The 15,153-nt window shown below is 35.6% G+C and overlaps 2 protein-coding genes across 18 annotated transcripts in view; one reads left to right on the forward strand and one right to left on the reverse strand.

Moving 5' to 3' along the window:
• The window catches only part of LOC118657761 (protocadherin gamma-C4), a 143,298-nt gene that overhangs the window by 41,372 nt on the left and 86,773 nt on the right, over nucleotides 1–15,153 (reverse strand). The gene's annotated exons all lie outside the window — the stretch shown is intronic.
• Nucleotides 13,577–13,908, forward strand: LOC118657763 (short transmembrane mitochondrial protein 1-like). The gene has a single exon (XM_036312304.1). It carries the CDS (start codon nucleotides 13,591–13,593, stop codon nucleotides 13,843–13,845), a length of 255 nt encoding a protein of 84 aa, XP_036168197.1. The 5' UTR covers nucleotides 13,577–13,590; the 3' UTR covers nucleotides 13,846–13,908.

Raw genomic sequence — 15,153 nt, forward strand, 5'->3', positions numbered from 1 at the left:
CATATACATCTCAAGAAACTAGGAAAAGAAGGGCAAAATAAACACAAAGCAAGCAAAGAAATAATAAATACAAGTATAGAAACCGATGAAATTGAGCTCCTAGTTATATACCCAAGAGAAATGAAAACATATGTCCATACAAAGACTTGTAGCAGATGTTCATAGCAACATTTTTCACAATAGCCCCAGATTTTAATCAACCCAAATGTCCATCAATGGATGAATAGATAAAATATGGTAGAAGGATAGAAATAATAAAAATGAGAGTGGAAATTAATGAAATGGACAAATAGAGAAAATCAATGAAACCAAAAGCTGTTACTCTAATAACAAAATGAGACAAAGAAATTATAGGAAAAGTAAACTACAGACCAATATCCTTCATAAACAGACATGCAAAAATATTTTACATAATATTAGCATACTGAATCCAACGATATAAAAAGGCTAGAATATGATGACCAAGTAGAGTATATTCAAAAATTGCAAAGTTGATGAAACATTTAAAACTCAATTTGTGTAATTTATCATATTAACAAGTAAAATTGATAAGTTACATGGTTATTTCAATAGATGCAAAAAAGCATTTGACTATATCACTCATTAATGATAAAAACTCTCAACAAACCAGAAATAAAGGAAACTCCCTCAATTTGCTAAAATGTATCTATGGAAACTTAATGGTGGAAAGCTGAATGCTTTTCCTCAGGAAAGACTAGAATCAAGGCAAGAATGTCAACTCTCACCATTTCTATTTGATTTTGCTCTGAAAATTCTAACCAATGCAACAAAGCAAATAAAAGAAAGAAAAGGCACATACATTGGAAAGGAAGAAAGAAAACAGTATTTTTTGTGTGTGCAGAAAACATGTTTGTGCATGTAGATAATCCTAAAAGATCTACAAAACAAAACAAAACAAAAAAACCAAAACCCTACTAATAGCACTCATAAATCAATTTATTAAGGGCCCACGATAGAAGATCAATATAACCAATGTCACCTCAATAAATTCAAGTAAAAATAAATTATATTTTTATATACTTGCAATGATCAATTAGAAAATGAAAATTTTTTAATGCCATTCAGAATGGCAGAAAACATTAAATAAATAAGTAGTGTATTTATCAAAACATACAGAAAATCTGCACACTGAAAAACACAAAACATTGCTTAGAGAAATGAAAGAATGCTTAAGTAAGTGAAGATATATACCATGTTCATGGATTGAAAAATTCAATAATATCATAAATTTTTCCAAGTTGAAGTTATAGAATCAATGCAACCTTTTGTTCTTAAAGAAAATGACAGCATGATACCAAAATTAACATGAAGATTAAAGGAGCTAGAATAACAAACAATTTTGGAAAAGGAAAACAAAGTTGGAGAACTAACACCACCTGACTTTAAGACTTAATTATAATGCTACAGATATATAGGTGTTAGACTATAGATTCCCCAAAAGACACATATTTTTGGTCAAATTATTTTTGAGGAAGGTGCCAAGTAATTTGGCAATTACTTAACGGGAAAGGATAATCTTTTCAGCAAATTTTCCAAAGGCATAACTTGATATTCCTTTGGAAATATAGGAACCTTCATATCATATACAAGCATCAACTCAAAATGGATCATATACCAAATTATAAGTAGTAAAACTATAAAAATTCTAGAAAAAAGGGAGAAAATCAACAGAACTTTACAACAGGCAAAGACTTATTAAAGAGGATATAAGAAATAAATACTATAAAGGAAAAAAATGGATAAATTGAGCTTTATCAAAATCACAATTTCTGTTCTTCAAAAGATATTAAAAAGAAAAGTCAAACATCTTTAAGAGAAGTCATAATATCCACAAAACACGTATGTGACAAAGAATTCATATCCAGGATGTATTTTTTAAAACTCTCAAAGCTCAATTTTAATATGACAACTCAAAAATGGACAAAAGATCTTAACAGATTTCAAGAAGAAGATATACAAATAGCCAATAAGCACATGAAAAGATGTTCAATATCTTTAGTTGACAAGAAAACACAAATTAAAACCCCAATGAGAGTACTACACAATCCCTAGAATGATTAAAATAAAAAAGTTTGGCAATAGAAAGCATTGGGGAAGATGTGGATCAAATGAAACTCTCATGCACTGCTGATGGAAATGTAAAGTGATAGTACCACTTTAAAAAATAGTTTTGCAGCTTCTTATAAAGCTAACTTATACTTCCCATATTATATGACCCAGAAATTATGCTTTTAAGTACTTATCCAAGAACTAAAAAACTATTCCCACAAAAGACTTGTACATAAATGTTCATACCACCTTAATTCAGAATAACACCAAACTGGGAACAATCCAAATATCTACCAACAGGTGAATAGCTACACAAATTGTCATATATCTGTACAGTGCAATACCTCTCAGCAATAAAAAGGAACAAATGACTAATACATACAATAATGTGAATGGATTTCAAATATATGTTGAGCAAAATAAGCAAACACAAAAGAGCACATGTTGTAAGAATCCATTTAGATGAAATTCTGAAAGAGGCAAAACTAATTGATAGTGACAGGAAGCAGACCAGTAGTTGCCTGGAGCCAGAAATGTGGGAAATTGATTGTGAAAGGGCATGAGAGAACTTTTAAAGATTATAGAAAGGGTCTATATTTTAATTATAGTAGTGGTTACACAGGTGCAAATGTTTGTCAAATTAATTGAGCTGTATAATATTTAAAGGCACATTTTATTATATATAAATTATACTGCAATAAACTGATTAAATTTTTTTTAAAAAAGCAAAGTACAAAAGACTACATACAGGCATTCCTCTCTTTTCATGGTAGTGCAGGACTGTAAATATGATTGTGCAAGCTGAAACTGTATAGTGATCTTAATTGATGGAGGAAATTATGATTGTTGCATGACCTTTAAAAATTTTTATGAAAACATTAAACTCTCTCTTATAGGAAAGTAAAAAATAATAAAATATTTATTTAGTACATTATAATCTAAAATATTAGAACCCTAGAGAATTAAAGGGTTTTATTTCTTTGTAAGAAACTTATTAATTAGATCTGGCTTCTTCTCATCCTATAATTTACAATATGGAACAAGCATTCTTCCTATGCCTTGGCAAATTGTCATAATCTTTTCTAAGTTTGGATCAACTTCCAATGGCATGAGACATTTCTGAGTTACGATTTTGTGCATTTCGGTGGTGCCATTTTTTTTTCTATGACATCGTCATCCTTTTCATCACAACCACTTTCCTCACCCATGTTACTAAGTTCACCTTTATGAAGTCCTTTGGCTGCATGGCTAGAACTCTCAAAGGCTGCAGCGTCAACATTCCATAGTCAGTTTTTACTTCGGTAACTCCACTTACGTTTAATTCAAATTTCACTGACAGCATCATCACTTTTGTTTCTTGACTGTACTTCCTTCTTTGTTGGTCAAACCCCCTATACATGTTTGTAAAAGGTCATGTGGGTTTATCACTGGGAGACAAGAAGTCAAAACAACTACATGCTCTTCTATCTGTGCATGAACTTAGTACCAGATGCAGACTGAAAACACTAACAGACTAAAAGAATCCCTGCGATTTGTCGAACACCTTTATTTGCAAAGTAATCTGTGGACTGAAGGGCTAACAATGAAATTTGTACTTTATGCCACTAGTCAGTTCATATACCACAATAACTGACGTTTGAACTATTTTTAGGAGACTGGTATTATTTAAACTGTGGTAACTGATATTTGTGTATACCATAACTATTCAAAGCCATAACTGCTTGGATACTATGTTAACTTTTGTAAGAAAGAAAAAGAAATAAGAATATATAAATATATGTAATTTTTTCTTGCAAAAAAGAAACACAAGGAAGATAAACCAGAAAGTAATGAAATAGGTTATCTACAATGGGTGCTATGAATAAGGCAGAAGAGATAGGGAAGGAGTGACAGTTTTCTGAATATACTTTAAAAGGTTGTTTGATTTTAATTATGTTCATGTTTTATATATTCAAGAAAGAATACCAATCAAAACTCTAATCAATTTTAGAGTGTAGAAAAAACTCTAAAATTGCATATAATAGAAACTAAGAACCTCAAATGATAACATAATACTGCAAATAACTTTGAACAAAGAGCTTAAACTATATACACTCAGTTTAAAAGATAATTGCAAGCAAATCTTGAAATCACCTTGGTATGGGTATAGCAATTCTGATACTACTTTCTGTGTATTTTAGGACAAAGTAAATATATTCATAAGGTTGGGAGCTAGAATCCTCACTGTTAGAAAGGAAAATACAAAGATGAAAAAGGGAGAGGCTAGGAAGAAACTGAATTGGAGGTATTAATGTGAATCCATGCTTTTGAAGGTGTCAGTGTATAGATGCAGATGGTATGCGTTTGTGTGTGTGTGTTCCCCAGTTCTGTTTGCTGAAAAGGTCTAGAAATAGTGACAGCCCGTTAGCCATGCATACACCTAGCACCTAGAGCTTGGTTTCTAAATACTATTCCCTACTGAAAAGGAGCAGGATTTTTGGATAAAAAGTCCATTTCATGACTGGCACAGGGAATGTGTAAGAAAGTAATAAAGTGCTCAAGAAAATGATAGAGGTATAACAAAAAGACACAGGAACCAGCTTAAAGAGGTTCTTACTGGAAAAACCAGTTTGGCATAAAATTAATCTAAATCTAAAATAAAATATATCTAGAATAATTTGGCATGAAAACAAATAGTGGCAACAATGAAATATAATTCATTGGAACACACACACACACACGAGCCACAAATGAATGTATAAAAAAATAAGAGAAAGCTCTCCCTTACAGTATAATGTCAACTAGTAAGTGTAGAAGAAATTGTTATAAATGGAGTTAGAAAATCATTCCCCCTCCCCCCTCCCTAGCCGGCTTGGCTCAATGGATAGAGCGTCAGCCTGCGCACTGAAGGGTCCCGGGTTTGATTCAGGTCAAGGGCATATGCCTGGGTTGCAGGCTTGATCCCCAGTAGGGGGAGTGCAGGAGGCAGCCAATCAATGATTCTCTCTCATTGATGTTTCTATCTCTCGCTCTCCCTCTCCCTGCCTCTCTGAAATCAATAAAAATATATTTAAAAAAAGAAAATCATCCCCCCTTGAGAGTGGGCTGAATCAAGTAGAACTGAATATAGCAAAAGTAATGGTATGTGACTTTCTAAATTATGTTTACAAAAAGAGTGTGGCTTCTATCTTGTTTTACCTCTCTGCCTCTCTCCCTTACTTTCTCTGATAGAAGCGGATGTTGTATTTTGAGCTGCCATGGAAAGCTCCACATGGCAAAGAACTGAGGTAGGTCTTCAGCTAACAGCCGGCAAGAAATTAGAGCCCTGCCCAGCCGGTGGGGCTCAGTGGTTGAGTGTGGACCTATGAACCAGGAGGTCACAGTTCGATTCTCAGTCAGGGCACATGCCCGGGTTGCAGGCTCATGATCCCCAGTACAGGGCATGCAGGAGGCAGCCGATCAATGATTCTCTCTCATCATTGATGTTTCTATCTCTCTCTCCCTCTCGCTTCCTCTCTGAAATCAATAAAAAGAAATTATTTAAAAAATAAACGAGGGTCCTCATTTCAACAACCACGAGAAACTGAATCTCACCAATAAGTATGTGAGAGAGATTAGAAGTAGTTCTTCCCTCAGTCGAGCCTTCAGTTAAGACAACAGCCCTAGCTGACACCTTGATTACAGCCTTGTGAGAAACTGAGGCAGAGGCATCCAAATTCCTGACCCACAAAACCTATGAGATAATAAATTGTTGTTTTAAGCTACAGCCAGATTCCTGACCCACAAAACAAATGAGATGATTGTTGTTTTAAGCCACTAAGTTTTAGGGTAATTTGTTACACAATAATGGGTAATTTATATGCTACTAAAAATGCCTAGTTTAAATATAATCATAAAGAAGCATAAAACAAACCAGAATTAAGGGCATCCTGAAAAATAAATGTCTTATAGTCTTTAAAAAACATTAGTGTCATAAAAGACAAAGCAAGGCTGAAGAACTGTTAACTAAAGATTCATGACAACTATGCCGAAACCGGTTTGGCTCAGTGGATAGAGCGTCGGCCTGCGGACTGAAAGGTCCCAGGTTCGATTCCGGTCAAGGGCATGTACCTGGGTTGCGGGCATATCCCCAGTAGGAGATGTGCAGGAGGCAGCTGATCGATGTTTCTCTCTCATCGATGTTTCTAACTCTCTATCTCTCTCCCTTCCTCTCTGTAAAAAATCAATAAAATATATATTTAAAAAAAAAAAGATTCATGACAACTAAATACAATGTATGATCCTGGACTTGCAAGAATATCCTTGTTCGTAAGAAATTCACAATAAAGTGTTTAGGATTAGAGACATCATGCCTACAACTTACTCTCAAATGGTTTATAAAAAATAACCACAGGTGTATACACACACATAAATACTTATACACATGTGTAAACACACAAATATATATGAAAATGATAAAGGGAATGAAAAAGAGGGTTGATAAAGGAAATATAGCAAAATATAAAATATTAACAATAGGTGAATCTGGGTGAAGGGTATATAGTTCTTTGCACAATTCTTGCAACCCTTCTGTAAATTTTAAAGATTTTCAAAACGGAAAGTTAAAAAGAGAACTTGCTGTGAGGCCACCTATCAAAATTACAAATGTATTTACTCTTTGACTCAGCGATTTCACTTCTGGGAATTCATCCCACAGATATACTGCATATGTATAAAATAATGCAGGTACAAAGCTATTGAATGCATTTGATTATAATGATCAATGATTGGAAACAACCCAAGTATCAATTTACCAATCAGGAGACTGATTAATATCACATTGGAATTCTAAACAGCTTTTTAAAAAAATAGCTTTCTTACTAGTATGTATTACTATGGAAATGTTTTTAAAGAATATATTATAGAGTGAAGAAAGCAAGATACAGGACAGTGTGTAGTATGTTATCTTTTTTGTAAGAAAAGTGGGAAAATTAAAATGTATATCTATATTTGCCCATATTTGCATAAAGAAATGCAGAAAAGATACTTAAGAAATTAATAAAATGTTTATATAAGAGGCAGAAGGAAACAGAGGTAGAATAGGAGTTGGACAGGAATGGGAATGAGATAATATATATCTATTATATTGTTTTGATTTTCAAATCATGTAAATGTGTTTCCTATCCTAAAGTAAATAAAGGAAATTACTAAGATTGAGGTAGATGGCAGACCTATAAAGACACAAATGAAAAGATGTCCCTAAGATATTGTTAATACTGGGAAAAGCAAGTTGCAGAACAATATATGGGGTGTCCCAAAAAATGCAGACACACACTTTGAATAATTATAAAGGCAGTGTTTATTCAATACATTTCATTTTCAAAACTGAGCTATCAGCTATTAAAGTGTGTATACATTTTTGGGGACATCCTGTATATACTATAAAATGATCCTTATTGTACAAAAACCACATACCTTTATGTATACAAAAATGCTTGTAATAATCAGATATTAACAGTAGTGACTTCTTGAGGGATGAGTCTGGAGGCAAGATGAGGATGTAGAGGGAATCTGATGTTTTATTTTTTAAAATCCCTTTTTAAATTGCAGTATTGTTTATATATAGTGAATTCAATGTGTTTTGGCAAATGTATACATCTGTTTTATCCACCTCTCTATCAAAACATGAAAAATTTCTGTCCCCCTTCGGGGAAAAGAAGTTCTGCCATCATTTGGTAGATATGGCAGAAGTTCTACCACACTACTGGTTTAAACTTAAAGTGCTTAATTACTGTGTTAATTAATTCAAGAAATATTTAGAGCTTAACAATATCAAGCACTGTTCCAGGCCTTAAAATATAGCATGAAAAAAAATAAATCTTGGCCATCAAGGAGTTTATATTCTTGTTGGGGAGACAGAGCTAACACATTGATGAAGAAACAAATATATATCAGATGAAAGTCATAGAACAACTGTAGTATCTTTTTAATATGGTTACTGAGGACTCTATAAGATGTTTAAGGTGTGTATTGGTATACAATCTCCCAACAATTTTATTATTATTGCTATGCATTTTTTATCCTAAACATTTCTTATCTAAAATTTTACTGTTTGTAAACCAAAAACAGATGGTGAAGAAAAACTGAGCTTAAGTATTTCCATGGAAAACACACAAAGTAAAAGAAAATTAAACAACAAAATTAAAATGCCTGTTAAGTTTTAACCCTAACAGAATTCCAGAGGCAGAAAAGAACTGGGCATCAGGACCAGTCTGAAGAGTGGAGTGAGCATGAATTAGAAACAGTGAGATTCTGAGGGTGCTGGATGTGTTTTATTTTTTTAAATATGTTTTTAGAGAGGGGAAAAAGAGGGATAGAAACATCAATGATGAGAGAGAATTATTGTTTGGTTGCCTCCTGCATGTCCCACACTGGGGACCAAGCCCACAACCCTGGCATGTGCCCTGACCGGGACTCAAACCTTGACCTCCTGGTTCATAGGTTGATGCTCAACCACTGAGCCACACCAGCCAGGCTGGATATTTATAATAGTGAAAAAGAGATCAGGAAGAAAAATAAAACATGGATAGCTCTGCCATGAGCCCCAAAATATACCAGAGTAGAACTATCAGGAATATTATCATGTTCAGCCTGGTAAGGATCTAGCCATCTGAAGGGATTTTCACAATGAAAGAAGTCAGAGTAAAAGAATGCTAACGATATATCCAACCACACCCTTAATATCTGCACGTGGATGTTTCTCAGGATCTCAGATTTAACATGTTTACAACTCAACTCTTGATGTCTCTGAAATCTACCCTTCACTAGTCTTCCATTTTATGAAATGATATGTTTGTCCATCAGTTCCTCAATTCAGAAACTTGGAAATGACTCAATCCCTCCTCTCTTTCATCTACTGTATTTATTCAGCCAATGCTATTTTACTGAGGATTTACCACTTGCCAGGCAATGATCTTGTCAGACACTGAGGACTATGATAACCAAAATAGTCCCTGCCCTCATGGAGTTTACATTCCAGCCATTCCATTATTGTCTTGTTGAATCTACTTCTCCAATCCACCCATTTATTTCTATATTCACTGCTTTCCTTTGAATCCGTTCCAGCTCTATTTCTTACCAGGAATATTGCCATAGTCTCCCATCTGTTCTCCCTACTTCCACTTCTAACCCTCACAAATCAAGTCACCTAACAGCAGCCAGGGTAATGTTTTAAAAATCCAAATCATATTTTGCCACTGTATTATTTAAAACCTTTCAATAGCTTCTAAGGACAAGGGCACTTAGAATCAAATCCAGGACATTTCATATAGTTTACAGGCTCTACTTATTTTACATTTCTAGCCTCCCTAACCCTTTTCAGTTTGTCACCTTTTCATTTTTTAGGACCTTTACACACGCTAGTCCCTCTGCCTGGTATTTCCTTCTTTAGTCTCTTTGTTACCTATCCTTTAGATCCATTCTTTAGATCTCACTCTAAATATCTCTTCCTGAAAGAAACCTTTCTTGACTCTTTGGACAGTGGTAGGCCTCCCTATTACAAACTCTCCTAGCATCCTTGTTTTTCTCTGTGGCGGCATTTATCAGACTTGTAAAAGATGGTATCTTAGAATGGGGGCCCGTTAAGGCAGGAATCATACCTGCCTTGGTCACTGCTGCACCCTTGGCACCTAGGACAGTGCCTTACATAAAGCAAGCAGTTAATAAATGCATGAAAGAACCACTCACTATTAGACGTGGGGCAGGCTCTTGTTTCTGAGTGGGCTCTTTGAGCCTATACACTGCAGAGAATGGGAGCCTGGGCTTACGAAGAGGCGGTTTAAGTTTATGCTATCTCCTCTCACATGACGGTCTCATACAGCATAAGAATAAAGCACCCTGCACCTCTTGTTCTTCAAAAGCATACGGAATATACAAAAATCTATTCCTTTTTTCTGTAAACTAGCAATGAGCAATCAGAAAATAAAACAAAAATGCAATTACAGTAATATTCAACACCATCAGGTATGTAGGAATAAGTTAATGAAAGATATTCAAGATATCTACACTGAAAATGATAAAACATTGTTGAGAGAAGTTAAAGAAGACCTACGTAACTGGAAATATATACTACTCTCATGGATCGGATGTCTCAATATTGTTGGGATGATCCCTCCCCTAATGAATGAATAGATTCAATGCAACCTCATTCAAAATCATTGCAGGCTTTTCCCCTCAGGAAAGTGACAAGATTATTTTAATTTATTTGGAAAGACAAAGAACCAAGAATAGTCAAAACAATGTTGAAAAAGAAGAAAGTTGGAAGACTTACCTACCTGACTTCAAGACTTACTATAAAGCTACAATAGTCAAGACAAGAGGATAGACAAATAGATCAATGGCACATGATAGATAATCTAGAAATAGACCCACATATAGCAAATAATTTTCCTTTTTAAAATATTTTTATTGATTTCAGAGAGGAAGGGAGAGGGAGAAAGAGATAGAAACATCAATGATGAGAGACAATCATTGATCAGTTGCCTCCTGCATGCTCCCTACTGGGGTCGAGCCCACAACCCAGGCATATACCCTTGACCAGAATTGAACCCAGGATGCTTCTGTCCACAGACTGATGCTCTATCCACTGAGCCAAATCAGCTAGAGCTCAATCAAATGATTTTCAACAAGTTTACCAAAGCTATTCAATAGGAAAAGGAAAATCTTTTCGACAAATGCTGCTGCAAAAACTGGGCATCCATATGGAAAAATAGAACCTCAACCCTTACCTCATTGAGTTGCTACCTCATACCACATGTAAAAGTCAATTTTAAATAAGGTAAATAGAAGAGTCAATAGTTATCAAATGCGTGCCTTTTGCTCACCAGGACTATTCACTGCTTCCTCTGAAATACTGCTAGACCAAGTATTACACAAGATAAAGCCAATACCTGCAAGTGACACATATTGGTGGAGATGCTTGCTTATTGTTGGTTCCCAAGCTTTAGCAAAGTCTTCAGGTGAGCATCAGAATCCACATTGAAGATGCCAAATTATCTGATTTGCTGAATTCCTTTTAGAGACCAACATCCAGGTAGCACTTATAATAAAAATTATATAGCATACATGGACAACAATATGGAACACTACCATGACTAATCAATCAGACACTTTTATGCATCTTACTATTAATATTATCTTTCTCTTGTCATACCAGTAATTCTCCTTCCACTCTTTTCAGTTTCCATATTATTCACTTTAACTAATTTCACTTTCCAAAAGTTACTCTTTCCTTTTCTTTGTTTGTTTGTTATATTTTAGACTTCAAGCTTCTAAATCAGAGTGACATATAAAGGGGAATTTTATATGTGAATGTTATTCCATAATTTATGAAGTGTTTGTAAACTGCAAGTTCAGTGGAAAGCTATGCTAACATTATTTGAATCCATTGTATGATCACTTGATTACAAGGAACCATATGGAAAAATAGAACCTTGATTACAAGGAACAGTCCATATCCAGCATTCTGCTAGTTCAAATTCACTTAAAGCATTTGAATTAGCCACAGTGGAGTAGGAGATATGGCTGGTGGGTCCCATGTTGGGATCTGAGGTGCAGACTTAGGCAATGGAGGCACCAGGAGGGTTGTTCTCGACCACATGGACCACATAGGCAGCCTGGTGGAAAACTGGCACATTGTTGTTGATGTCACCAATGTGTAGGGTGATGCTTCTGCTGGAGGAGAGGGGTAGCTTGCTTCTGTTAGTGGTTGTGACGGTGACATTGTACCCCAGGGTTTACTCCAGGTCCAGGACCCCATCTGCTACAAGCTTGTAGTAATTATTCATGCAAGATTATATTCTGAAAGGTGCATTTTCTTGTATCTCCCCATTTCCTCACAAATCTGGATCCTGTGTTTTAAACAGAGCAATTACTAGCTAAGGTGCAGAATCTTTAGGAATCACTGTGAGAATAGAAGTAAAAATCACCTCTGGGACTTTGTCATTATCATCTAGAATTTTGATCTCAACTACACTGGACAACCAGTTCCCCTCTTCTCCTTGCTTCTGAAACCATGGAATATTTTTTAATCTCTTCGTAGTTCAATGTACTTAAAGTTTTTATTCCTCCACTATGGTGATCAAAGCCAAACTGGATATGGTACTCTGGGCTATAAAGGCATAACTGATTTTCACTTTGATTTCCTCGTCCATGTCAGTGGCCCTCACCCTCACCCTGTATGCTGGGGAATGGCTTCTCAAAGACTGAACCTGGGTACATTCTGGCTAAAATGAGGGGTGGGGGTGTTGTAGTTGTGTTGCTTCCAGGTAGTCCTCATCATCTACCGCTGCAGGGCTAAGTGATGTGAGCTTTGCTTTTCCAGGTCTAGTAGCTTCTTTAACACAAGTTCAGTGTTTGTTTCTATTGTTGCTTTCTTTTACTTGAAGACAAATATAGAGTTGCTGCGAAGGCAGTAATTTTGTAAAGGAATTGCTTCCAACATCAGGATCTTCTGTAGATTCTATTGCAAATTTTTCTCCAGGCTGGGTCAATTCACATATTTAACTAAAAACACTACTGCTGAACCAGGGGGTATTATTATTTATATATTGAATACTTATATTAATGTGAAAAATAATTAAAGGATTTTCAACTACTGTTTCTAAACATATGATACAAACTCTAGCATGTCGTCATATTCACTCCAGGTCCATCTTGTTACTCACAAGTAAGTCTCCATTTTCTTCATCTGGAGTGAAGTATCTGTTTTCTTAACCCATAGCTTCTGAGTGGGTAAGCCTTGGACATAAGACCCCAGATCTTTGGCAAGTTCTGAATAGGAAAGTCATCCAGTGGAAACCTTTTGGAAACTCCTCATTTATCCCTGTTTTCACATTGGCTGATAGCGGTGCTCTGAATCCCTACTCTAGAATTGCAGCCTGAAGAAATCAGAGGTTGAGGTTCTGAAGAGTTGAGAGCAATGAGAAACAGATGTTTCTCACTGGAATTTGCAAGTTGAAAGGCAGTAGTACAGTCTTATTCGTGCGATTAAATATTCCTGGGAATTTATATCCTCAGTGACTCCAGTATATGAAATCAAAGCGATGACTTCTTTTTATGTCCTCCTGATGGTTAAGAGTATTTTTAGGCTGAATCTCTCTTTTTATTTTATTTTTGGGGGGTGGGGTCTTTTTTCAAATAACACAGTCTCAGTATAAACTATTGGCCGAATCTTCAGTTGCAAACATATAGAAAGCTTCTAAGATGTGTCACCATATGGAAATCTCGTGGACTTAAAAAATTTTGACAAATCCCCAGTTCCGTAGCTTTGTACAGGTAAGTTAGAGAGCTTATTAGGAGTTCAATATAGAGGGAAAGCACATGTAAGATAATTGGTATTGTAGTATGATTTTTCCCCCAGAGACCACTTTCTAATCATTGAACGCAAGACTTTCACTGAGTATTAAGAAGGTGTGTAAACCACTGTGTGAAATGCTTAAGACTTAATGAGAGGCCCACAGAGCTACTAGTACCACCGCCCATCCTGCCGTCTTCACTGACATCATGCTCCAGTTTCTGGTTGGATTTACTTTTGGCAGCCTGGTTGGAATGTATCTGGCTCAAAATTATGACATGCCAAACCTGGCTAAACAACTTGAAGAAATTCAAAAGGACATGGATGCCAAGAAGAAACCCCCTAGTTCACGAGGCCAACTCCAGCACTGGCTCCAGGAAATCCTGACTCTACTCTTCTCTAGGGCCTCCTTTACATCTGAACCAAAGCGTCTGTCTTCTGTCCAGTCTCAGCCTTTGCTTTGAGCACAAATGCGGCCACAAGTTAAGAACTGTGCTTACTTTCCCAATATCCTCACCTCTTCCCTTCCTCCTTCTAGCAGCTTGGGGCTCCTAAGACTGGAATTATGGTGCTAGATTAGTAAACATGACCTTTAAAGAAAAGATAAATTATTATTGTCCTCAATGTTATACAGAGTAGATCTTTAAAAAAATATTTTTTTATTGATTTCAAAGAGGAAGGGAGAGGGAGAGAAACATCAATGATGAGAGAGAATCATCGATCGGCTGCCTCCTGCATGACCCCCACCAGAGATTGAGCCTGAAACCTAGGCATGTGCCCTGACCAGAATTGAACCATGACCTCCTGGTTTATAACTAGACACACAACCACTGAGCCACATGGGCCATGCCAGAGTAGATCTTTTAATGACTTCTCTAAGAGAAAGTGTGGAGGTACTGATTCTTTTCACATATAGATAAATTATTTTATTTGACTCTATGGTCTATCTGATGACAATTTCTTCACATTTTCTGTACCAGAGCTCTTCCCATTTGGTATACAGAAAACTCATCCTTTATCCTTTGATATAATTTCATTGCTGGAACCAGAGAAATTATCAACAAATATCCTAAAGCTAAGATTAATATTTTGCATAGCCATGAGCTTAAACTCACACAGTCCAAATAAAATCAACCCCAACTTTCAGGGTTGCTAATCCATTTTCCAGTTAAGTCATCCTAGAAATCCTAGCGGGGTAAATCAGCCATTTGAATAATAGGTTCCTTGTTTAGGTTACACTATGGTTCAGATAGAGAAAAATTAACACTCATAAAATTGTCCCATCCAATAAAACATTTCCCCTATCTTTTATGACCACAAACAGGGGCTTCTCAATCAAGAATGTTTCTAGGCACTTAAGATTTTTAAATTAGCGTTCATAACAATTTTAGAACAGTTTTACTTCCACCCGTAGGTTATCCCATTGTACCATGTGGAGAAGCATCATTATTACTTTCCCCAACAGAATGTTAAGTGTGCTGACATTAAAAGCATGGCTCCTTTTTTTCTATTAACAATGTAAAAAAATGGCTCCTGCTAATTAAGTACATACTACGTATGAAGCACGTTATGAACCAATTATATGTTACCACTAATCCTCACCACAGCTTTACAAATTATATATTGTAATACCCATTATGCTGAAGCTGAAAGAGATTAAATAATTTGTCAAAGGTCACACCATTAGGAGTTACCTCGTTGCAAAGCTGCTATTTTTCCATCTGACTACATTTTAGAATACTGATATCAGGTAATCCCTAGAGCGCATACAT

The sequence above is a fragment of the Myotis myotis genome, unplaced genomic scaffold, assembly GCF_014108235.1.
Source record: "Myotis myotis isolate mMyoMyo1 unplaced genomic scaffold, mMyoMyo1.p scaffold_m19_p_6, whole genome shotgun sequence".
Classification (NCBI taxonomy): domain Eukaryota; kingdom Metazoa; phylum Chordata; class Mammalia; order Chiroptera; family Vespertilionidae; genus Myotis; species Myotis myotis.

Coding starts and splice junctions, on each gene's coding strand:
- LOC118657763 (XM_036312304.1), top strand. CDS start 13,591: ATGCTCCAGTTTCTGGTTGGATTTACTTTTGGCAGCCTGGTTGGAATG.